The sequence below is a fragment of the Acanthaster planci genome, linkage group LG11 (genome assembly GCF_054643075.1).
Source record: "Acanthaster planci isolate LZ-2023a linkage group LG11, COTS_SCS, whole genome shotgun sequence".
Lineage (NCBI taxonomy): Eukaryota > Metazoa > Echinodermata > Asteroidea > Valvatida > Acanthasteridae > Acanthaster > Acanthaster planci.
Window position 1 is genome coordinate 7,873,604 of NC_141787.1, and position 25,538 is coordinate 7,899,141.

Genomic DNA, 25,538 nt, shown 5'->3' on the forward strand with positions numbered 1-25,538 from the left:
GATGAGTAAAGTAATAATCAATTAGAATACACCACTTGCTGGTTCATTATCCTGGTTGGCTGAATCTTGGGTCCTCTCTTATTTTCTATTTTCATTAATGACTTTGTTCAATCTTCACATATATTCCCCATTCTTTTTCCTGATGATAGTAATCTTTTTTATAGCCATTATAATGTGAAAACACTTTTTGATACAGTTAACTTTAAGATAAAAAAGTATTCCCCTGGATTAAAGCAAATAAGTTATTGTTTAACGTGACGAAGAATGCTATTTAGCAGAAAGTAACATCAGGTACCAACTGAGAGTTTTATTGATGATACCGGTATTACAAAAACTGATTCAACTTAGGACTATATACATAGATGACCACTTCACCTGGAACAAACCCATCAGTTATATTTCCACAATTGTATCTAGGAATACATGCATTATCTCAAAGTTAAAAGCAATCTTTCCACAGAGCATTTTAATGACTTTGTATAATATCTTTATCTTACCGTACCTTTCATAGGCATTCTTGCTTGGAAAAACGGCAGTATTAGTCATCTTAATCGAGTCCTTAAATTAAAGATAAAAACCATGCAGATTCTTAACAATGTTAATTTTCAGGAACACATTGATCCTCTCTTCAACATTATTGTTGCACATTGAAAGTTAAAGATATTTTATTCTCTACAGCTATAGGGTCCTTCAAGTTTCAACTCAGCAACCACAAACTCCCTAAAGTAAGCAGGAGGTCGTGGGTTCGGGTCCCACCCGAGTAAGCTTGTGTCTTTTTTCGCAAGCTCTCGGACAAGCACTGAGCATATAGTGTTTATTAATATACACGTTGGGTAAGGGCAAAACCCTTTATATAAATTTACATCTCCCAAACGCAAAAATACATCTTGAAAACTCCCTAAAGCTATTTGTTCATTATTTATAAAAAATCCATTGTCACTTCACAAGACAATGCTATGGGTTTCATCGATCATATTCGCGCACTACAATATCTAGAGCAATTGTGAAACATGACGGGCGTAAGCTATGGAGCTCCGTGGACATATCCTTCAAAAATTTTGCCATTTATCTTTCTGTCTTCAAGCGTAAATACAGAATTAATTGCACATGAACAGCGGGAAGCGACTATTTTACCCATTTGAAGCAAGATAGGGGACGGAGAGAACCCCTCCCAATGTTTTTCATTGTTTGACGAAATCTCAGGAATTCTTTTCAGACATCTAAGGGGGTAATAGTCTGGAATGTCTATAGAGTTTTGACATGGGGGTACTCCTCCGACCCATATCTTGCTGGGTATAATTTTAACCATAAAAGCAGCCTAGTAAATTCAATATTTTGGTTGTGCTAACTCACGCCTATCTAGGCAAATATAGGACGACCTCAGCCCGACGTCCCTAGGCGTTAGTTTTACTTTCAACCTCGTTTTCACTGCTAACCCGTCACCCCCGTGAGTGTAAAACCTGTGAAACCTCTTTCCTTTGTTCTGAGTTGATTACAAATTATTCTTTTAACTTTTGCAGTTAGTTATATTGTACATTATTAAGTCCTACCTTGCTCTATGTTCATATTACTTTGGAATGTAAATTACTACTCAGATTTTGTCCAATGTTAAAAATGTTAAAAAGTTAATCTTGAGGAAATGTCACTTCAGGAAGAGTTCGCTTTGCTTTTAGACAAGAGGTGTTGCATGCCAAAACGCAACAAAGGCCGAGTTGAAGCACAGCGAGGCAGCAGACAATTCCTCATAAAATCAACACAATTAGTACATTATATGGGCGTTTCACAATAGTGCGCCTCCAAGAGTTTGCGACGCGTTGACCTATCCCAGTGCGGGAAATTTGTCGACCCAATTCCTTTGGAAAGGGTCAACAGATTTTGCGCGTCGTGATTGACCAACGCGTTTCAAATTCTTGGAGGCACACTATTGTGAATCGCCCGTATTTTGACCATGGTAACAACTGTGCAATGTGATGTAACGGTGTAAATACTAACAAAAAGTTTGGACAATATTCGAGCGTCTTTAATCCATTTTAAGTGGAAAAATATCATTTTCGTGCAGCTGTTGATTATTATTTTCTAAACCTGTTTTTATCCCTGCGAATAAATGTGCGCTATTACATTTTTGAATAATTTGTGAAGGAGATATCCATCGAACAACGTAACTGTAGGTCACCGTACCGCAACATTTATTTACACCTTATACACTGAGCAATAACTGTCATATTTGTACCGTTAAGCAAGTAAGGTATACACTTAAAGACGTTAAAACAAGTATTGAAAAAAGCTTTTAAATGAAATTTCTCTTAATATGAGGGTTATTAGAGCCGTAGTTTTTTCTTAAATTTTGGCTTTTATTTTGGCCTCAACTGAATTTTGAGATCACTTCCCTATCACAACAATTACATCTTTAAGCATAAAACACATTGTGTAGAATTCAAATCAATTTTACAGAGATTGACTGAGGAATTCGTGTTCATTTCCTTGAACCTTTTCAATGGATAGGAATAAGGAACAGATAAAAACAGATGTAAAGTCTAGTATTTTTCAGCCTTCAAACGTCTGAAGCTTTTCTTTTCAAAATTGTTAAAGTTTGTATAGAAACAAAGCATCACTGTCCTAAGACCTAATGGGCACAAGAAAAGTTTGAACTTCAAATAATTAATAATTGCGTAATTCGAATAAAAACGATCCTTTCTTCGAGTACTTTCAAATGGTGATCGGGTTTAGTAGGGATTCGTTGCGTGCAGGCTTATAGACCTTTCTTTTGTTGATTAAAATGTCGACAGCTATTTTCCCGTATTTTTGTATACCCTCTGGAATTATATAAAACTATCCGTTACACCGATGGTTGTTTTCTCTTAGGGAGTTCAGATGGTTTATATGACTGTCAGCAAGCTGATACGATGTATAAGCGCATCGAGAGTCCGTCGGGATTTGAAATGTGCCATATACACACGCCATAATTATCTCACGTTATTATTGATTTAAATTGTTTATGTTATGCTGTGTCATAATTCATTAACAATTTATACTAACAACCCTTAATCCTCCAATTTTAATATTTTAAACTTCAACGAGAAATCAGGAGTAAAAGCTCGAACGACCTTTACTAGTTGTTTTCTTGTGGGGCAAAAGCACCGAATGACGAGCACCATTCACTAATAAATGGGCACTGAAAAGCATCAGATGCCTGATACTCAACTGCGCTCGGCAATGATTTCCCCGTACGGCCTCTGCAAGTACTCTGGGCCTGGCACCAGTGACGTGCTCTCTCCGCTGCTGTCAAGGTCGCTGTTTTCGTTAGATCCACGCCGTTGAAGCAAACACCAGCGGAGTCCAGTCAGCGTGCGGCTGCAACATCCGCACCTCCACAGGGCCTTCACTCCACCCCAAACGAGACTTCCTGTAACAATGTTCAGTAAGTTGAATGGAGTTTCCATATGTTTCGAAAGAGTTAATCTGCGCATAATTTATTAGGGCACACGAGATCTGTAAACCCAGGCGTATCAATATCACAGGAATGTCGCAGAAGGCATAATATCCATGTTCTCTGGAAATAGTATGGAAGTTATATAAAAAGTCCGGCCTTCTAATTCGCGATGCCGTTGATCGGTTCACGTCGGTCATTGAAGCTGCTGGCGGCCATTTTCCGTACGGAATGCAAAGATAATGGAACGGCTTGCTCGCAATTGTTACCAAATCGTTTGTGGTAAAATAGTTACGCGAGCCAACGACCACCTTGTTTTAGCAATGGTAAGATGGTCGTTGGAGGCTTCAAAGAATACAACAGCATTACGAGTCCAGATGTTTGACATGACGTCCTTGGGAAATACGCGTATGCCTTGTTTTATAGACGAATTTGGTGAGCGTGGCAACACTATCCCTGGTCATTTGCATCTGCCCCGCCTGGAGCGGAGAGCACCCGTGATAACTATATTATGCGGAGCTATGTTCAAGTTGTTTTTTTCTCCAGAATAAAAAATCGTAGCCGCCAGAACTTACCTGCGACAAAAACAACGATACTGAGATTCAGCAGAATCAGGAAGACTGCGAGGGCACCCTTCCTTTCCTCTTTAGACTGGCTATGCTCATCAGTTGGTAACAGGAGCAGAGAGGCCGCCAACAGGTTGAGGAAGATGGCACCAAGAGAGCACATCTGTAGACGGTGCTCCGCGGCGTCCTTCATGGGCCGGACGTAGGCGTGGATGAGAAGGAACCCGACAGATATTGCGATGGTGGCGAACATGGTAAAATGGTCGTCCGGCCCGTAGAGTAGCACAAACAGTGTCTGGACGATCTTGCGGACGAGCTCGACTACTTCCCAGTACCAGAACTGGGGCTTGTAATTTTCGCACAAGAAGGTCTTCCAGCTGATCTTCTCGTGGCCTTGCCCTTCGGCAGAGCTATGCAGGGTGTCCGGTGCACGCCACGGGGCACTGCCGCCATCCATCAACTGCTCGTTGTACGCGTTGATGCTGTGATTACCCGTAGCCTGCCCGGGCAAACGACACAAACTCTGCTCCACAGATTCCATTTGGGTGTTAGATGACGTACTTCCCCTTCTTCCACTTTCTCCACTCCAGATGCCCACACTCTTCTTTTGTCTGTTACTCCTCCAAAGCAACAGGAGCAACACCAGCGGGAAGCCAGCGACATACGAGAGACTTACCCTGGCAGCTTGAGTGAAGTGAACGTGCTGCTCCGTGGTGCAGTCGATGGAGAAATCTGACCGAAGCCTCGTGGTGTTAAATACGTCGTTCTCATCCAGATAAAACAGGTCACAGCCGGATGGCAAGAGGGTGAAAATAACACTGGACAAACTGGGATAGGACACAAAGAGCAGCATGACAACAAATAAGTAACACCTCTGCCTGGCAGTTGCCAGAACCTCCTTGCGCCTGGAAACGGTTGTTTTCTTGACCAGTAAGCTGCAGACGGCGAGAATATAGAAGCTCCATGCTGCAAATACAACGCCCACAAGAAAGCCTAGCCCAGCCACAAACTCGATGTATATATTTGGATAAGTGAAATCGGGAAGGTAGCAACGTGGACTGACGATCAACTGCATGACGTTCACCTCTAGGAGTTTCACAAAGGAACCAATATCCTTCAAGGTTCCTGGCCAAGGAATTTCATCCAGGTCCGAGAATATCTCACCCATTACCTGGTAAAAACCCAGCATGATTTTAAATCTGGCCAGAATGAGACTGATGACAGACCGGCTCGTCCGGCTGTTCTTACGTAAGTCCCAGACAACTAAAGTGATCACCAGTGCAATAAGAGCAGCGACTGCCGCCACTTCCAGCAGGAACATCCCTAGGGTCGGGCAATGGAAGCAGCGATCGAACCAGGAATAGTACCCCTTCTGGCACTCGGAGCAAAGCCACCCCTCGTAGCCGTCATCACAAGTCGGTCTGATGCTGTCCCCGTTATTCACGCAAGACTCTGCACGCGGGCAAGGGTGCACTCGCGGAAGCGCGCCAAAAAACCTCTCGGTCCAGTGGTCTTTCGTCGGTGGTATTGTGCGCAGATTTTCGACAAACTGCTCATAGGATCGAAAGTTTCCGTCCGAACCCCAATCCCAAGTCCACCAGAATCCGGGCAGGAGGTGCTGGTACTCCCCTGTACAGTTGAGTCCCTCTGCTGGACACAGGTAGCACTCCCCGAAGCGATCCTTGCGGTAGTAATTATCCACACATGAACATGCACGAAAACCTGCGTGAAGGTTCTTCTTGGTTCCCGTAGGACACACAACGCAGTCTGCAGGACTGATGCCAGGGTGGGCAGCTGGGGTGACATAAGTTCCGTTGTTGCACTTTTGACAGTTGATTGATTTGGATTTGCCAGCAATTTGCCCTGTCTTGCTTTGGTAAAACCCTCCTGAAAACCAATCAAGAAAAGGCTTCAATTTTAAAAAGTAATGATATTATTCAAAACACTTATTCCATTGGCCCTGCTCTAGTGAAGTTGGGTAGGTCGCTCAAAGTTCGGTCTCTTGGCCTAAATGATGGCACATTTCTTCATGAGTCCGGTTCCATGGTCAAGTTCCTCCAAAAGAAATCAGAATGCATCTGGCCTTCACTTTTTTATCAAGTTGATACCAGTGAAATGGATTTCTCCAGAAGGTGTGTGGAGGACATAATGCATTCATAGGCGGAATGTCTACTGAGAATAGTGGACAGTGTGTCAAGGAGCCTATGGAAAACAGGAGCCTTCGACAAAATCAGGAGGCCTGCGGAAATACAGTATAGGTGTACCATAAGACGCAAGCTTTCATAGTCCTCCCCCTCCACTTCTTCACCTCCCCCACCCTCTCTCTATTTTGGGGATTCAAATTATTCCAAGCATCAACACAAAGTGCAAGGCTCCAGCGCTAACCAAGCACTATGAAATTGGTGCTTGCTCCGATAGGCGGTGCAGGACCAAAGGAATGCTAGTGCTTAAGATATACAAAACACTTAATGCAGCCCCCTATGTCATCTTTATGCCAATTCCTGCTTTCCACGAAAACGAACACAAAAGCAAATTTGTGATGTCAAATGAAGTATTCGCACTGTGAGTTTGCAATAGACGAACACATCTCAACTCAAGCGAAGTTTTGCCGCAAATCATTCGTGACTTCGAATTCGCCTCGATTTCACATCACATTTGCCTGTATGAATCGGCTTTCAGCGGCAAAAGATAAAATCTGGAGTGATGTGCACACTGTGTACGGGTTTAATTGGCTGTCATCTTGCTGAATAGTGCATTTTGTATCACAAGGTATACATAAGGAAGGTTTCCACGGGCAGCGAAAGAACAGCCCTACAAGATGATTACCGTGCGCGAGCGTTTTATGCCAAAGGTATTCTCAGGCAGCGTGTAAAGCACACGTAAGTAGAGTGCCTGTATGGCACTAGAATGGACTGAAGGATGGGGAGGATCCTCTAAGTCTTACCTGCTGGACAAGGGAGACACTTTTCATAATTGAGGTCAGCCCAGTAAGTACCGTAGTGCCCTTGTGGGCATGGTGTACATTGCCAGAGGTATTTTTGAGCCCGGCGGCACTGGAAGCCCGACCTGCACAGTACTCTGGCAACAACCTTCGTTACATCCATCGGCTGGGCGAAACCGTCACCAACTAGCTCTCTGGTCGGAACACAGGACAGAGCATCAGTAAAATCTCGGAATCCTAGCTATACTGGCCTAAACCTGCAAGGAACAATACCCCCTTATAACCCACCCGTCCTCTATTTCGAGCTGCATACCGAGAAACGGAAACACACTTCAGAATTGCGGCATACTTCAAAGGATTTGAAACTTTCCGTGGTGTAGCGAGTACCGTAGGTTTGCGGAAGCGTAATGCAACAATTTCTATCCACCCGAGCTGAAGTGCACCACCAATTGGCAAAATTAAGACTGGTGGTTACAATCGGGTTCTTGCACTCGTTCTGCGTGATACGCAAAAGACCACATATGACCACGCATATTTCACTCCCATGCGACACGTGGAAATTAACGTCTTCGATCGTGCTCGGCGGTTACTTGACCTGACCCTCGTGAACCATAGGTAATTGTCCATAGCATTTTGCCAATCCTCTATTGAGACTTCTCGTTTGAAAGACTTCATTTTGCATTTCATTGAACCTCTTTGTATTTGCTCCAGAAGGCTTAAACCGAATAAAACACCACAGACTCGTGAACAGAAATGCTGAATAAACATGAAATTTAGCCTCAAAGTGGTTGCTAAGGTGATAAATTATTTCTATTTTCACTAGATCTCTTGGGGTTTTTTTGCACTAAATTTCTCAATTTTAGAGGTTTTCCCAGAACAATGCGACACTGCACGATGGCCAGAATCTCAACTACTCGATACAATCAGTTTTATCTGGCTAGATTTTTGGTGTGACTTTCAGAAGTTATTTTAGACACTTCTGCGCAGTGCGATCTACGTGTGTTGCATGCACAACACCCATCGAGCCACTATGGAATTCCATATCTGCCGTCACGCGTCGTCCGTCGCATTTTTCTTTTTGTTGTGTCCCAATTCTGCCATTTACTAGTTAAAAACATGCCATTATCCGTCGTGCGTCACCCGTCGTGCGTCGCCCTTCGTCCGTCGTGCGTCGCCCGTCGTGCATCGCCCATCAAATGGGTAGCATAGGACCTTCAAAAGCCGAGGTTTAACAAATGACAATGTGATGATTCCATTCACTTCAAAGGATCTTTTCCTAATAAGGCAAGTACAAATCCCACCTGCAAAGCATATACTAGTCACATAATTAATTCCAATAATGCTAGACTACCCCTGCCCCTTGGCAAGAAAATATCGCCTTTCTGCGAATTCAACCAATGGTTTTTTTTTGTGGAAAAACATTTTCAGCAAAAATGTTCAGGCCAACTTATCCACAGTCTTATTCTAATTTGCATACTGTAAAAATGTGCCGACTTGTTTTCATCAAATTCTAGAAAGAAATCTGCCAACCGATACAGAAATTCCATTTTGTCCTCTCAATTTCACCTTGAAATCCAGAAATACTAGACGTGCTGTGGATAACAAACTGTTCATAAAATGTATTGTTATGGGGCAATTACCACTTGGTTTAAGTTTTTGAACTGGTTTGATTTTTGGGTTTTTTTTAAACTCAAAGGATATTATTTTTTCTTTCAAGTGGAGTTCGGCGCAACTGCAAAAACGAATACATCTTCTAGTTCTACTGCTAAAATGAGAATCAGGCACGATGGATCGATCGACAAGTATATGGACATGTGAAACGATCAAGGGTCAAAGTTAAAAATACCACTGCGCAATCGAGACAAAAAAAGGAAAAAAAAACGGACGACGGACGACGGCAGATATGGAATTCCATAAGCCACATACCGCACACGTTACACTGTGGCCTGTCGCGCACCGACGTACATGTACCTGTGAATGTGGATGTACATGTACATGGAATTCTCGTCGGAGCCGGTGTACGTGTTTATGTGGTTCAGACATGTACAGTACATGTAAACCTGGGGATATATACCGTCAATATGAATTTCAACATTTTCTGGCAATGTTATAATGACAGACAGACCTCAGTTTCAATAATAAATATATTAATATAATAATATATTATATTATAATAATATAAAAATATATTAACTTACTGTACTTTTGTGTTTGTCTTTCGTTCCCGAGTCACTGAATTCGTACACTCGTAAGGCCGTAAAATTACGAGTGATAAACAGAATCGGTGCTGAGTGAGTTTTAGGTCGGTATGCAAACGCGTGCAGTCGGAAGAGATAAAAAATCTAGCGGAAACCGTCAGCAAATCTAAAACCTTCACACCTTTCTCCACCACAGCCCACTTTTGAAAACTTAAGGAAAACTTCAAATTCTGTTTCGAGCCTTCAAAAATCGCATCAAAACGTAAACAAACTACCGCTTACGAAAAGAGCTTTTCACAAAAATCACTGGTTTTGACCTCTATGGTACTAGTTCTCAATTATCTTTTCACAAAACACGATAGGAAAAGCCCTTATCTTACCATGAAAATATTTTGGACAGGAATAAGACGCAAATTTCATGAACTGAAGCAGCTACTTCCCTGGCACGAATTCTCATGGCCCTCATTACGTATGCAGATGACCCTAAGAATAGGACATGTGCAGTTAATAATTTCCCTCTAAAACGTAAACATACATGTGCCGGAATAAATTAATTACGCGTACTCAGCGTGCTCCACATCAAACGCACATATACCTGTGCGCTTTATGGCGCGCCTATGCGGTGAGTTCCAAAAAAACAAGCCCTCTTTTGTTGTCCACGCGTTGGCCAATCACAATGCGCGAAATCTGTCGACCAAATGCGCGTTTGGAAAGGGTCGACAGATTTCGCGCTTTTTAGTTGGCCAACGCATTGCAAAATCTTGGAGGCGCACGACTGTGAAACGCCCGTATTGCAATTTATCAACTTCAGAGTAGGGAATGGAAAAACGTCAACGCAGATTACAACGGTGAACAAGTATAATTTAAATTTTTCAGACTATTCCAAATTCTTTACTTCATTGTAACAGCGAGTCGATTTTACCACCTGCAGTCTACCCCAGGCCTAGGGCACACATAGTTCAAACTTACATTTTCAGGTCCGTCCGGTTTGATATTGGTGCAAACCGCAAAGAGTTGTCAATGGCTCTGTTTAAAGTATTAAAACAAACGAAACTTTGAACAGCACACGTTTTACCATCACCTTTTGTTTCTGACGTAAGTGAAATCTTAGCTTTAAATTGCAAATTTTTGGAAGTGGCCCAAAGAGGTGCCTCTATAATCTACAATTGTTGATGAGACAAACGCATACACCAGTTGGCACATTTTCCTTCGTTTGATACAATAGCATGACACCTGTCTTTGCCAAAAATAAACCGGGTAATGACAGCAAACTTTTCATTTTCTTAAAATGTTTACCAACCTTAAGTGTTATATCTTTCTGAAGGGACCCTACTTGACGTCAAATTGATATGGCGTTCTTACGTGTAACAGTTGGTGCCTAGGTCTTGCCAAACAGAATCGGGAATTTCGGCGACTTTACTGCCATACATCGATCTGTTAAAAGATGCATTATAAAGAGGGTATACTAACAAAATGTGGATAAGGTAAAAGATTATCAATATTATTAGCCTATAATAATAATGGGACCTATTCTACACCCTCTTCTTCAAGAGGCAGGAGGATATTCCTAGCTTGAATTCCGCTTCTGTTGACTTGGAATTGCATTACCCAACACATAACAGAAAGCTCACTTACACTTGCTGGAGAGTTTTTCCTGTGGTTGCGAAAGGTCTGGATCCTACGGCTGAAAGGTTCGTCTGAAACATGTATCTGCTCAAAACAAACAAAACAGTGGATTGAAGTTTTAAAATTTACGTGCGCTCTGTGTTATCCCGTATCAAAAGGTAGATTAACTGAAGAGTGGGCCTATATAAATAGGCTACAGGAATTCAGACTACGTTTCACGTTTCCAATAAATAACTCAGTTAGAACTGATGATTAATCTGTACTCACAAGTTCACCAATTTCGTCTCATAGAAGACCCAATCTGGTAAATAGGTGATAGGATTGTCAAACATCGTTCTGTAGAAAACAAAGAATCAAACGACATCAATGTTTGAAGAATTATTGCAAATTCAGGATTGAATCCCACATTTTTTGAACCGTGAATTGCGGACTTGGAGTAGTGGTAATCCGGAGGGGAAAGCTTAGCGGACAGTTGGCAATTTTCAGTAATAGTTATGGTTGTTTTCACAGATTCCCTTTCTTCAAGGCTGTTGTAAAAGTGATTACATTTTAAAGGAGTTAGACTTAAAAGATGCATATTTCGACCTAATTAAAAGTTATTTCACGATTTCATTTGAAAAGAAACGTAGCCGATTTAACGCCTACTTTATATTGCCTAAAATAAATTTCTGGCTCCTTAAGATCAGTTCTGAACATTTTTAGGGAAAATAAACGAGTAAAATATAATTAGCCTATTACAGGTACGGCCTACATATAAGGAGGGCGCTATTTGGATTGGGTACATCTTATGTGATTATTCTAAATCGACCCGCTTTGAATAGCACCCTTCTATGTTGTCGTCCAAGCTCCCTAAAGGCTAAATGACTCGCGTAGTCGGTCCTCTTAGTCCTCTGACGTCGTACAACGCTGACAATAGTAAAAACATGTTTTCCCACCTTTACGAATAGCGTTACTCTATCTGTCTCCTAAGAAATACTTGGGTGTGCTGTGAGGAACACAATACAACAACGATGCACAGTGTCTAAAACTTAATTCCCAGCCAGCCTAACCACCTGCACCGGTCTTTGCGTTGGCCCAAATTCCTTTCCTCGAAAATTAAGAAAACACCAATGTTAAGAGATTTTTTTTACAGCCGCCAAACCATTGGCCTATTTAAAAAAAATCAAACAAAAAGCAGTGCGTCAATGTTTACCGGCTTGTGATCGGACACAGTTGGCAATTTTTATCGATAGAGACAGTGGAAAAAGAAAGTCAGTGTGTCTTTGTTATTCTATAAGGGCCCCCTCCCCAAATCGCTCACAGTTCTTTCAGTGACTCCATGCCTTTGAACGCTCCACTATTCAGAGAACTGATCTTGTTGCGATGTATGTACAGGTTTTGGAGTTTGTGCTGTGACCGAAGTAGTTCCTCCGGAAAAGTTGTCAGCTGATTGGATGAAATGTCTCTTCAGAACGAGAGCAAAACGAAGGTAACAATAGTTAAATTTTTTATGTTTAATTTAAGATCGGCAAAACTGTATGACAATATAATGTAATGTTGCCTAACCGAATCATTACAAACTTGAAACTTGGAACCAGGAACACCACAGAAGGTTCAAAATGCTCGTTTCCACTAATGATGAGGCAAAATGGACTCTTGCACGCGGTACTTACTGCCGCTATAGCGAATTTTTCATGACTATCTTTGAGGTTTGTATACAGTTCTAGAAGAACTGAGAAACAATGCTCATGAGCCCGTGAGACACAGGAATTCTTTGGCTTTAGAAACCCATTGCTATAACAGGAACTGGCAAAAGGTATAAGCTCGTAACTGCGCATTTTCATCTGTAAGTGTATCGTACTCATCGGAAGACCTGCGCTATTAATAAGCATACACCATACTAGAAAAAAAAAAACGAAGATGAAGATCTTACAGTGATGTAGTTATGGATGTGTTGATGAGCAGATTGTGTGGTAGGCCGCTAGACACAAGCTGGTTGTTGGATAATATCCTGAAATCAGATCGTTATGGTGTGCAGTTTTAGAACACGACAATGTACGTCTCTTTAGCAAATCATAACTCCGTCTAAAAGCATCAAGTGTCCAATCCAGAGTTCTTTGGCTTACTGCCTCTTACGTCAGGGTCTCGTGCACTCCAGTTGGTGACTTTGTTCCTTCTTTAAAGGAAACGCATGGGAGAGGCGTCAATACGTTGGAACAATAGAACGCTTCCGTGTGCTTTAAGGATCAATACTTACAATACGCCGATGCGTTTGGAGGCCGCAAACATGTCTTCCGGAAGAGTGATCAAATTGTTGTATGACAGTTGTCTGCAACGCAACCGAGATCGGAACAATTAGGTATTAGACGGAGTAAGGGCAAGTACTATCCAGAAAGGTACATTTTTGAAACTCCCCAAGGGTACACGACCCTGGGTACCCTATCCAAAAGTCCCACTATAAAGGATACACTGGCATGCCAATCTCTAATCATTTGAATATTCAACATTTAGACACGGCAGTTTGGTACGGCGCCTGCAGCCAATGAATTCGGCTGAACAGCACATGGCACGGCACTGTTCTTAAAGCCAAATTTCTCCGATTTACCTACCACTTTTAACAAATCAGATTTTCAGAACAAAATACCAACATTTGAACGCAATAAATTGTCGTATAATTCTATGTATGTGCGAGACTAATCGAGGATCGGCAATGTTTGGGCATGAAATTTAAATGACATTTGAAAACTGGTCTTTTCCAACAAACAAACTGAGACAGAAAGGAGGGGAAAAATAGAGAAAATACCATCCAGGATTTTGAACCATGAACGTCCTTCGTATTTTTCCTTACCTAATACTTCTTGCAAGCCAGCTCGACCCAAATTACTTTCCCTGTCTTTTTGTACCTAAGACCCTGCATAATGTTCCCAAAGCTGTTAAGTACCACGGGTGATTCCCAACAGTGCGCTTCCAAGAGTTGGCAACACGTCGACCCAATGTTTTCGCGCACTGTGATTAGTCAACGCGTTGCAAACTCTCGGAAAGTATTGCAAATCGCCCGTATTCACGTGCCATTATAATACATCACCGGCATGCTTCCTACAGCCGCATTTGTCTGTAAAAGCGTCCTTTATATTAGCTACTCACCCGTCCAAGATGCACCAATTTGGGATACAAAACGCTTTCTCACTCAATAAGACAAGAGAATTGAAAATATGAAGATCTTTATTACTTACAGTGAATTGAAGCTTGTTACACCTTGAAATGCCCCTGGAGAAACACCTTTTATTTTATTACTTCCCAGGTCACTTAAAAATAGAACGAAAGACATTTGCCACTTTAGTATTAAGTAGAATGGGAATGTAGTTGCTACGTTGCATGCATAAATACAATTTCCGCACGACATCATCATCGTCGTCCTTTTGATAATGCTTAATTTGCTGCATTAATTTTATTATTGTCAAGCATATAGTAATGAAATAATAACACTAAAACTGTTCACCAATTAGCAAACTTTAAAAACATCCAAAACTTCGCAGAAAACATTTTCCCTATAGTCCTATTCAATTCAGCTGTATTTTAGGATTTCAGTGGAACTGTTTATGTCGTGTGTGTACTAAATTTAAATTTTTGATTTTAGGTTATGATTTTTATGGTTTTATACTTGACTGGTCAAGGTTTTGCGCTTACAGACGATCAATGTCTCTCTCGTAATGATTCCCCGAAGGATCGACAAAAAGACCGGTTGGGACCTCCTCCAGTTTGCAGCTGTCCATTTGTCTGAGTTAAAACACAGACAGTTTGGAACAGTGGTAAATTAACGCTCGTCACTCGTCATTATAATCACAAAAATTTCAAACTAAATACTAACCAAAAATTGTCTGAAACGTATTTTAAGTAAGCAGTAGCTGCTGGCAGCCAACCAGAACTGTATAGCGAGAGTAGCACCTGCTTCAGACTTTGGGAACCAACGTACGCTACTCATATGTATGCAATATACAGCATGTAGCTATAGCTACACAATAATATTAGAACACAATATACTGTGTGCTAATTATCCATGTGCACTGACGCATAATCCACCATTTTGGTTCCAACAATTGAGACACTCATGTCGCAACATTCCTCTATGAACTGTTCTGATGCCAACCACACGCGAGCGCCATCTACAGTCTTCCTGCACATAGGCTTTATACGTTTCCATATGCATGTACTCCAATACCAGGTTTGCTGTTTTATACAATGCATACCGATCTATTTTGTAAGATTACAGTCAGCTGCATGCTCTGTGCAAAGAATTTTTTCTACTCACAATATTCCTAAGTTCCTTGCCTTTCCGAAAGTATGAGGCCTCAGAACTTGCAAGTTATTGTCGTGAAGAATTCTGCCGTACAAAAGTGTTATGTTAATCCTCATATCATTAAGTTGTGTATCAGTTAGATGTTACCTTTATACACGTACCCTACATCAGTCATTCTACTCTCTGATGGATATGTAACGTGTGACGGAATTCATAGTCTCAAATATATTCCCACTTTTCTTTTGTTTAATAGAAATATGTTCTTTGAAAGAGTCATTACAAATACATCGAAGTTTGGAGACGCGCAGTACAGTGCTATTATTTTCTTTTAAGACCTCAGTAAGGATCTTGTACGGCCGAGGCTTGTCGGTTGACATGTATTTCATTTTGGGCAGTAAGGACTGCGCGGAACGCGTTGTGCGGGAATAAAAGCTCTGAGCCGCAGTGAGGCTGCAAATAAACTGTCATAGAACTCAAAGATGGCAAACATTTTGTTCACCCTTGAAACCATAGGCGTAAATCCTGGGGGATGGGGTATATATCCCCTATACACTTTTTGAGGTGAGGGAATGGGCTATTAAACCACCCCACACTTGTTTTTGTGATGAGCAAATAAATTAAAGCAGACCAGTAAGACTTTTTTTGTGGATTTCCAACGACTAAAGTGTTTGCAATATCACTAAAAAGGAAACAATTTTAAAATCCATAAATATGCCATTCTAATGTAAGATTCGGCATGAATTCGATACACATTACAGATGTACATCCTTATCATGAATATCGCCCTCTATTGTAGTGCATATGGTGTAGTCCCCCTCCAACACACACAAATTTACGCCACTGCTTGAAATAATGACCAACCCAATCAAGCACCCCTTATACCACAACTTCCCACTTAAGAAAATTGGACCGCAGTTGCACATGCTTTTAGTTCACAATGATCGTCCGAAAATGCTCAGGTAATGGCCATCGTAATCAGTTAAAAATCTGAACGACAGAATGGTCTCGAAAGTCAATTTTACCAGATGACTTACAGTTGCTGGGTTTGAAGGCCTTCCATAGCGTCGGGTCCCAAAGTCGTGAGTTTATTACCTTCCATTTTCCTAGGTTGCAGTAAAACAATAATAAATGTCACTCTCTTCACAATACGGCCGTTCACAATAGCGTGCCACCAAGATTTTGCAACGCGTTGGCCAATCAGAATGCGCGAAATCTCTATCTGTAGCTTGCTGTGCAAACGCCTGATGTGGCTATCCCGCACATATGTTGGGCTGTCGACCCAATGCGGGTTTGGAAAGGGTCGACAGATTTTGCGCCTTATGATTGGCCAACGCGTTGGAAACTTTTGGTGGCGCACTATTGTGAATCGTCCGTATTAATGCATAATTATATAGGACACTTCGCCATGCGCAATCAACAAGCGATTCAACCCAAATAGCAGTGGCATTGGCAGAATGATGCCCAAGAAAATGAATTTTGTAATGTATACTTACAGGGCATGCGTATTAACTGCGTTCGGTGTGTCTGATGGTTTCCTTCCATTGCTTTCAAACTGTTCTTTCTTGTGAAATTCACTGATATCATTCCAGAACGTTTTCTTATTGGTAATTGGGATTAATATTCCTTTATACTGACAGCCCAACATATCAGATCCTGAAAAAAAAATACAATCCAATCCACTGAACCTCAAATTCTTAGAAAGAGCGTTCTTTCATTGTTATTTAAGGAAACTCGTATTGCAAAATTTAATTAATAATCACTTCCTGCCGGGTGTAATTTGAAGTTGCATGACGTCAGACCGGGAGATTTTAAAGATTTTCCGTGATCAAAATTCTTCAAAAAATCATAACTTCATTTACTGGACGAATGACTGTCTGGTGGCTACTCTAATCGAACAGACATCTATTGATGCCCGAGTCATTCAGCCAGGCTTGCCGGCTGGTGAAAAGAGCCCAGATTGTGAAGTTTCTTTTGTTCCCCAAACTGGCACAGTGCACGACTGACGTCTTTTCAACAGGGGCCAGATTAGCGTGCTGCGGTATTGTATCTCTCATGGCAGGAGCGCTTTTGTCCCCAGTGGTAATCCGCTCGCAATGAATATCAAAAAAGTTGTAAAATCTTCCAAAACAATGACGGATTTCCTCCTATATTGACAACTGAAAAAAAGTCAGCAATGCCCAGTAGCTCGATCTTTTGTTCGGAGTACGGTCTTTTGTTATAAGGCCTAGCTCTTTTGTCATGTTTCTGGTTCCGCGGTGTCATATATAAAGCCTATGTGCCCGAAACCGGGCTCGGGGGGGGGGGAGCGGGCTAGCGTAACGGTTCTTTCCTCGCTTTGCACCAGTGAGTATGGAATTCCATATCTGTCATCATGCGTCGCCCGTCGTGCATCGCCCGTCGTGCGTCATCCGTCGTGCGTCGCCCGTCGTGCGTCATCCGTCGTGCGTCGGTCGTAGTCCGTCGTGTGTCGCCCGTTTTTTTTTTTTTTACCTGCCTTATTCGGAAAAGATCCTTAGGAGTGAATGGAATCATCACATTGTCATTTGTTAAACCCCGGCTTTTGCAGGTCCTATGCAACCCATTTGATGGGCGATGCACAACGGGCGACGCACGACGGGCGGCGCACGACGGAAAATGGCATATTTGGAACTGGTAAATGGCAGAATTGGGACCCAACAAAAAGCAAAATGCGACGGAAGACGGACGACGGGCGACGGCAGATATGGAATTCCATAAGTGAGGCCCGGGTTGGAGTCCCGGCTTGGCCCAGGCTTCAAGTGAATTTGGTTTCCAGTCCATATTCGCTCTCGCAGGTTTTCTCCCGGTACTCTGGTTTCCTCCTGCCTCTAAAACTGGACCTTCTTCCCAACTACGTAATGTGATGCTGATTAATAAAGTGTATAAATAAACGTATAGTTATTGGCGTAAATAGTCCGAGTTGCTGAAAGCGCCATTAAAATAAAGCAACAACCGGGCTCCCCAGCAGCGTATATTAAGGTATTATGCATACAATTTCAACCTTCCTCATCTTACGGAGTCAAGTTGGCGTAGTGGTTCTTTCCTCACTTTTCATCTCCTTGGCCTGGGTTCGATTCCAGGCTTGGTCCACGTATGAATCTTGTTTTCCGTCCCTGCCTGATTTCAAGGCATTTTACCCAGAACAATCTCCTGGATTTTTACTCCTAATTCCAAGACTGTAAGTGCTTCTGTACTTTCTACTCTGGGCCGTTTGGCCGCTGCCTGAGGCGCCCTTGAATGACGTCGACTCCCGTTGTAAATCTGAAGGGCTTCCATGGAAAGCAGTGCTGTGCACGGATAGAACTTTACCCTTACAAATTTGTGGACACCAGCTTTTGACATTAGAACGAAACTAAAGGGTCTCACACGGAATACTTACAGACTGGTCATACCATATGGTCCCACGAGACCCCTTTGTTTTACTTCTCTTATGTTGTTCGCGGCCAAATCTCTGTGAATAACATAAAAAAGATAAACGATCTTCAAATATTGGTACAATGTTTTGCAGTCAGTCTTGCACACAAATTACAGAAATATTTTGCATATGTCGGTCTTAGAAATTATCAATTAGCTTTTTAAAGGGTCCATGGAGACCTCCTTTGACAAACTGTCGATTAATTGTTGAAAATATTCACTGCTATGCCACTAACACCATAGGGGATGTGAAAATGAAATTCAGTTCCCTCATAGATTGATTTCACATTAGCCGCGTCTACGAAACCGAGGCTCTCTGTGTTGAACTTGATCGCTCGCCCGCGGAGTCCACACAGTACATGCAGTATCCGGTTCGTAAGTGTGATACCACTTCAGTTTAAACCACGCCCACTGCACAAGATACACGGGCATCGCAGGTACGTTAGTTCCAGTATTAATTGTCATTGTTGTTTTTTTTCTTTTGATTTCACGCGTCGAGTCATTCTGAAAGGCTCTTCAACAAAAATCTGCAGCCTGAAAAGTCTGAATTTAACATACCTGTATATATTTTGTGTCTTAACTCCTTACTTTCAATCGTCTGATCGTATTAAGAATTGAGGCTGACACATACAGCCTTGTTTTCAAACGCGGAAGTGCGCAGATTGACGCTAAAAGCGTCGTATTGGGATCCCTCTATTGTGGTTAATTTTACAAACCCCTCAAATTAATTTGTTAATTCCTGACAAATGGTGGCGTTATGAGTGACGTATTATTTGAGAACCCAAATTATTGTCAGGCACCCTTTCGGTTCGTCTAGACCCGAGAGGCACGTGGACCATAGAGGAAGGTCACAGAAGGAGTTTGAACTTCCCGGGCGGTAACATCTGACCAATTACCGCTTTCTGGCATGCCTGATATGTCCATAGCCAGAGCGCAGCGAACGCTTGCCACGCACCATCTCTTTCACAACCATAAAAACCCCTCTGTACCCTGTGATCGCCACCGCAATTTGTCGATGGAAATCTGCATTCTTAAAGCTTCGTCTACTGAGGTATTGGAATTTGAATATTCATGCCTTTGTTGGTACTTGGTAGGATCTCGTGACAACATCAAATGTAATGCTTGCGCAGTTGCTTGCATTACGCAGTGTGCATTAATCTATACGTGTAGTCATTTCCCCTAACGAACTCTTTCCTCTGGAGTTATTTTAGGAAAAAAATAGCCCAGTTGTTTACAAGATTGTGTTTTGTTCGAATCATTTTTATTATGGCGTTTGTACAAAAGCGTGAGGTTTTATGAGATTTCGCGATGTCATGTGATGATATAGTGCATTTTGTTCCTGATAAACTTAGCTATCCAGTAGTAGTGAACATTTTGTTGGCCAGTCTTAGCCAAATTCCTACTAAGTTTTTTGAACACTGATGTATTGGACGGAGGAAAATAAAATTACAAACTTTGCATGGATAATGGAACAGTGTATCAATTTAAAAAAAAATAAAAAGTTTATTTACGATGGCAAAGGTAGGTCTAATGTCAGGAATTTTTCTCTCTGTATTTCCTGGACACATCGATAATTGTATTTAATTGCCAGCAAAAACTACAAGTATTGGTAGGATATTACTGGCCCCGCTTGTCCAGCTAAGATGCGGGCAGTGATCAGGCATTTTTGGAATGTTTTCTATTATTTGACTGACTCGGCGGCGACCATCATTGAGCACTTTGAAGTGCCAGAGTTGCAACTCCTTCTATGTCTCTCCTCTGTGCTTGGACATGGGTCACGCACAATTTACTTACGGTGCGTGCGGAATGTTCGAACGGAAAATACCTACACGAACTTGCACATATACATGTATACGGTACCCACGCACACAGCATGTGCATATGCAATATGGCCCAAGTACGAAACATTGCATAACGGCCGATTTGGAAACGTCCCCTTTGTCGTTCGCGTTTCATGAAAACTCCTCTTAGTCTTTGTTCACGGGCGTTTTTTGAACAACAAATCTGATCGACGTGATCTCTAAAACACCCCAAAATGGACTGTATTTTCCGAACTCGACCCTACACGTGCATTGACGTGCTAGCGGCGCGTGACGGTGTCTTCCGAAAATGTACGTCAGTATGCAATTTTTTCTATGCCAATAATGTACCTCTCGGGGGCGGGGCCATTTCGCAAAAAAACGTACATTTTTTGCTCTTTATTAATTAATCAAAACAACTTTTACATTCTCAATAGAGTTTAAAAAGTACAATTAAAACCAATTTTCACGGACCTAGACGTCCGTACCAAGACAAAAATGGGTCCTTTAAATTCTATGTTCCCGCCAATTCCAAGTGGCTTCGAGACATTCACATCGCAACCCGGTCAAAGAATACAGGAGTGAAGAAAATACTCACAACTTTATTAATTTCTGACATCTTTTGAAGGTGTCTGTTTCTATCACTTGCAGGTTATTATCTCTGAAAACTCTGGGTAAAAAAAAACCAAACTCATATTAAATTCAATGATACTTAAACACATAAATAAAGACGTCTCTTCCACGAGAACTGTAATTCCTTTCATTGAATTTTGAAACTTGTTTTCAATTTTTGAATCTCAGTATTAGTTTATTTGATAAGAAATTAATCTCAGTGAAATATACCGTAAATCGGGGAAACTTTGGCACCCTGGGGTAACTTTGGCATAAGCCACACCCCTCGGTTGTAGTTGTTATAATTACCTTCGCAACGCGCTATATGAATAATATAAGATTCTCTCAAGTGATTCTATGAAAGTAAATTTATCATAAAATAGACCTGGAAGATTGGCTTGAAGGATTTTTCATGTGTCAAACTCTGTTATAATCTTTTTATTTTAATTGTTAAATTCCTGCAAAAGTTGTGCCAAATCACGTGGTAACTTTGACAGCCCTTAACTAAAAGAAGTGGACGGACGTTTGGTACTACTAGATTTAGGCTTCATGTGCCAGAAATATCCAATCAACAGTTAAAAATAGGCCTATAATGTCTGTGTTTGAAAAGGCAGCAACGATGAGGATTATAATCTGCCAAAGTTACCCTGGTTGATGGTACAGATTGTTGGCGACCTAAAACAAACAACTAATTTCGTACCAACCTTGGTCGATGAGAAAGGAGTCCACATTAAACTTTCTTAACCATTTTCATAATGATCAAAAAGCTTGTCTCGTGTAATTTTATCTACGCTTGTCCAATTCAACGACTCAGTTCAATAATTAATATGACAATGTAACGTCAACCTGCCAGACTTGTTATTATCATAATTTGCATAGGGCAACCACATTTATTCATTCACAGGATTTAGGTCAAGGGTCGTGCATGTTATACTTTCATGTCATGGTCAAAAAGGTTAACGTTAAATTCCAAAAAACAGGTATGTAGTAGATATGTATTAGGTCCTAATTGCTATAAATCATAAAATATAAACCTTGAAGAGATCAATTCAAGTAAACTTGGGGCATTTAGCGAGGATAAAGGTGTAAATTTGGCTGAATAGTTGGACATAGAATCAGACTTTATTCGAGCGCTTTAGAGTGTACTGTATATACGTATAGGGTGGAAATTAAAATTAAGGTTTGTTAGATTGTTATTCATTACTTACTTTGGTTTATTGCAGTCAACCACACTATTGCACAACCATAAAACTGCACAACCGCTATATTGTTAGACAGTATTACACCTCATGGCAGCGGTTATACTAGCATCAAGTGGAAGTGGAGAAATAAACAGAGCGGTTCAGATAAAGAGTTTGGACAGTTATTTCCCCATGTAGTATGCTGAAGACATTCCATGTATTTGCAAGGTTTTCGTTGTCATTTTTGTTCTTGATGCATTCTGACTTACACTGCCTGTAGGTTGACGCCATTTTTCACTAGTGGCTTAATGTCTCGCAAGTCGTTTTCTCCCGCAAATCTGAAAACGATGGAGATAATCCCGGTTAGGCCTATGCATAGGCCTATGCTACTTTCAATTACATACACATTCAAAGAAGCTCCATGTTAAGTTCGTGTGGGAAACTGTCGGGCTGTGAAGTGGAATCATAAATACGCGGGATAATATACGGCCGACTTGTTACTTCGTTGTTTTGTACTTCACATTGCAACAGAAAATGAGAGAAGACAATGCAGTAGGCGGTTCCAGAGGCTAGGAGATATATTTCTTTCTCCCTTGTCTTTTTGCTTTGTTCAAATCATATTAAATTAGTCACATGACCAAAGTTACACTCAAATACTTTCTCCCCTACACACACTTTTGGTACAGATACTGGGCGCGTCCCTTTTCGTAAAATACTGGATCTTTCACCTGATAAAAAATCCCTCCTAGTATTACGTGAAGGTTGCTGTCTCTCAAAACAGACTAAGTGTTAACTTTACCACCCCAGGGGACGTGTTTGTCGTTATACATTTTTCAGTACTTACAGCATAATAACAGTTTCAGGTATTTCGAATGGCGCTGAAATGCGATTCCTTGTAACATTCCTGTGAAAAGAAGAGTAACTCTTTCGTTCAGTTTTATGTGGCCACCACTTATAAACGCCATGGGGTTTAAAAGTCCTTCAAAGAGAGAAGATATCAACCAAAGCTGAATTTTCAAGATGTATTTGCCGTCGGGGCGTTGTTCATTTTAATAACGAGTTTTGCCCTTACCCAAGGTACATATTATAAACACTCGACCACCGAGCTTGCCGGGTCGGCTGGTCGGTACCCGCTGCTGTATCTGACCAGGCAAGCTCGTTAGTCGTGTGTTCAAGATGTCTGCACCAGTCAGCAGGAGATCGTGGGTTCGAGTCCCACCCTAGTAAACTTGTGGATTCTTTTCGCAAGCTCTCGGACAAGCACTGATTATGCAGTGTTTATAAATACATATACGTCTGGTAAGGGCAAACCGTTATTAAAACAAAACTGTATTGGCATAATATATTCTATGTCCAGTCCTTAGTTACGTTAATTTTCGGCCGAAATCCTGTGTTAGATACATGGTAATCATTTCGGTGGAGTCATTCTGATTCAGTTCCACAAATTGGAAAGAATATCTCCATATGTTCTCACTTGTTAATCCTCTTTCGCTTTTCTTATAGCCACTCTGTCTGGTCTGTTTGCGAGTATATAAACTGTTTACCGAATTGCTCTGAAAATCACAGATGAAACCAATAACATCGGAGCGTTTCTTGCATTCAACGCAATATCATTACTCCTTGAACATTCGTGTGAAACAGGTTCCTGTAAAATTATCTGTAAATTATCTGAAAATATCTGTGTAAGTATATACTGGACTCATTACTATACTTACAGCATTATCAGTGATTCAAGTTGTAACAAGGCATCGTACGGTATCCTGGTCAATTCGTTTCCACCCAAGTTGCTGCAAATCCAAATAAATCAAAATATCGAAATGGCAAGGGACATTATTATATTATGATATAACGCCCAGCATTTAAAACAGATTTTTTCCTCGTTAATTATCGAGTTCACCTTAAATGTGTGTATTTGCTTGTACTTGTCTGTACAGTTCCAAAGAAACGCACTATAATGATTATTACTTTTACAGATCGTCTATTTTCCCCAGTCAGATTTAAAATTTAAACGAATGAAAAAGTTTGCAGATATAAATTTTAACGACCTGCAGGAACCCTTACGATAGAACGACAGTCTCACATGACGTAGCCTTTCGTAAAGGCCTTTGCAGCTGTGTTTATGTGTAACTGCAAAAGCGAATGGACCGGAGACCATATGCACAAGTGGCGCAGCCACTTCTCCAACTTATCAGGGATTTCTTATGTTTTTCTTTATGTTTTCGATGTTTGTTACCCCTTTGCATGTCCGGCGGCAGTGAGTGCAGGTCAGTTGTCTGAGCAGTATTTGGGCAGTTCTTTAGAATAATGCTGCTGGAAAACTTCACCTTGCCGAGTTTAAACCGTTGCAGCGTCAGGCTACTGAAGCATCTTTTTGCGGGTGTGACGTTTTCGTCTCTACCCACGGGATATAGTATTAACACCTCCATGTTTCAAGTACTGCCGTTTTGCTTTGACCATTCGGCCTTGATGAACTGTTACTTGTTAGTGTTACTCCATGGAGGTAGGGAAAGGTGTCATGTCACTGCTTATTGCCCTCATGAAAAACCAGATGGAATCATTGCGTAAGCTTTGGAGTTGATGCTGTTTATTTCGGAGACTTATCTGCTTCAACTATTTACATGAAATTTATGATTAATGCATATCAGAGAGTGTATGAATAATTCACCACGAAAACCTCAAAATCAAGTTGGAAAAGGCCTCGTAGCTGCGCCACTCGCCCTGTCTCCTTCTAGTCGCTTTGCAGTTTACACACACAGCCACGAACTCCTTGACGAAAGGCTATAGATGAGCCGATAGGGTAGTTTTTCATTCAAAGGGGTACCGTTACGCCATTTCCTGTAAAACCCTGGGCTGGCGTGTGCGGTGATTTATTAATGAAATCTTTTAAACATAAAACCTTTAAAGGGTGTTGATATGAAATTTTACTCGGGCAACTTTCTAGTTCCCTATAGTTAGAGAAATGGTCTCTGGTCTCTAGACCTCTGAATCTGAGAACACATTCCCCGTTTGGGTGATGTCACTGCAAAGTGCCCTTGTTTTAACATTTCCACCTACTCTGTTTCCGGCAACAATGGTAGTTTAAGAAGGCACTGTTTACATTGGGAGGTTCTGTTCAAATCAGGCAACCAACCACCCTCCCGAAGACGAACAGAGCATAATGTTCAGAACGTCGAGTGTTTACCATTGGGGATGTAACACTGACGTTTCTGCCTTAGATGACATTACACTTCGGCAAAAAAATGCACATTTTGGCTTCAGTATGAGAAACCCTGTATCAACGCTACTTTTAAAATGTCCCCATAAACATTAAAATTCTAGTTAATGGGGACATAAAGGACCATCTGAAAGAAATGTGATTAAATACATTTACACTGCTGGGCCCTTTAAGACACTGCCTCCACTGATCAAATTCAAAGTGAATCAAATTCCAAAATGCTACAACTTCCTGGTTCACGTTTGCAATGTACACGGGCCATCCTG

At 41.3% G+C, this 25,538-nt stretch overlaps 1 protein-coding gene across 4 annotated transcripts in view; it reads right to left on the bottom strand.

The window, feature by feature from the left end:
* Positions 1 to 85: 85 nt before the first annotated feature.
* LOC110986891 (uncharacterized) overlaps positions 86 to 25,538 on the bottom strand; it is a 28,596-nt gene continuing 3,143 nt past the window's right edge. The window contains exons 2-20 of one of the 4 annotated variants that reach the window (XM_022249174.2): positions 23,774 to 23,845; positions 22,903 to 22,962; positions 22,328 to 22,396; positions 20,864 to 20,935; positions 18,432 to 18,503; positions 16,069 to 16,137; positions 15,047 to 15,118; positions 14,425 to 14,514; positions 13,971 to 14,042; positions 12,995 to 13,066; positions 12,671 to 12,748; positions 12,059 to 12,202; positions 11,026 to 11,094; positions 10,768 to 10,842; positions 10,495 to 10,566; positions 10,102 to 10,158; positions 6,938 to 7,128; positions 4,003 to 5,880; positions 87 to 3,403 (exon numbers count right to left, since the gene is read on the bottom strand). In XM_022249174.2, the coding sequence (XP_022104866.2) occupies positions 3,198 to 3,403; positions 4,003 to 5,880; positions 6,938 to 7,128; positions 10,102 to 10,158; positions 10,495 to 10,566; positions 10,768 to 10,842; positions 11,026 to 11,094; positions 12,059 to 12,202; positions 12,671 to 12,748; positions 12,995 to 13,066; positions 13,971 to 14,042; positions 14,425 to 14,514; positions 15,047 to 15,118; positions 16,069 to 16,137; positions 18,432 to 18,503; positions 20,864 to 20,935; positions 22,328 to 22,396; positions 22,903 to 22,962; positions 23,774 to 23,845 (3,490 nt within the window). In that variant the 3' untranslated portion in view covers positions 87 to 3,197. Of the gene's footprint in view, positions 3,404 to 4,002; positions 5,881 to 6,937; positions 7,129 to 10,101; positions 10,159 to 10,494; positions 10,567 to 10,767; positions 10,843 to 11,025; positions 11,095 to 12,058; positions 12,203 to 12,670; positions 12,749 to 12,994; positions 13,067 to 13,970; positions 14,043 to 14,424; positions 14,515 to 15,046; positions 15,119 to 16,068; positions 16,138 to 18,431; positions 18,504 to 20,863; positions 22,397 to 22,902; positions 22,963 to 23,773; positions 23,846 to 25,538 lie in introns of those variants that run through there. The other 3 variants (XM_087143398.1, XM_087143399.1, XM_087143400.1) reach the window with 3 other exon arrangements.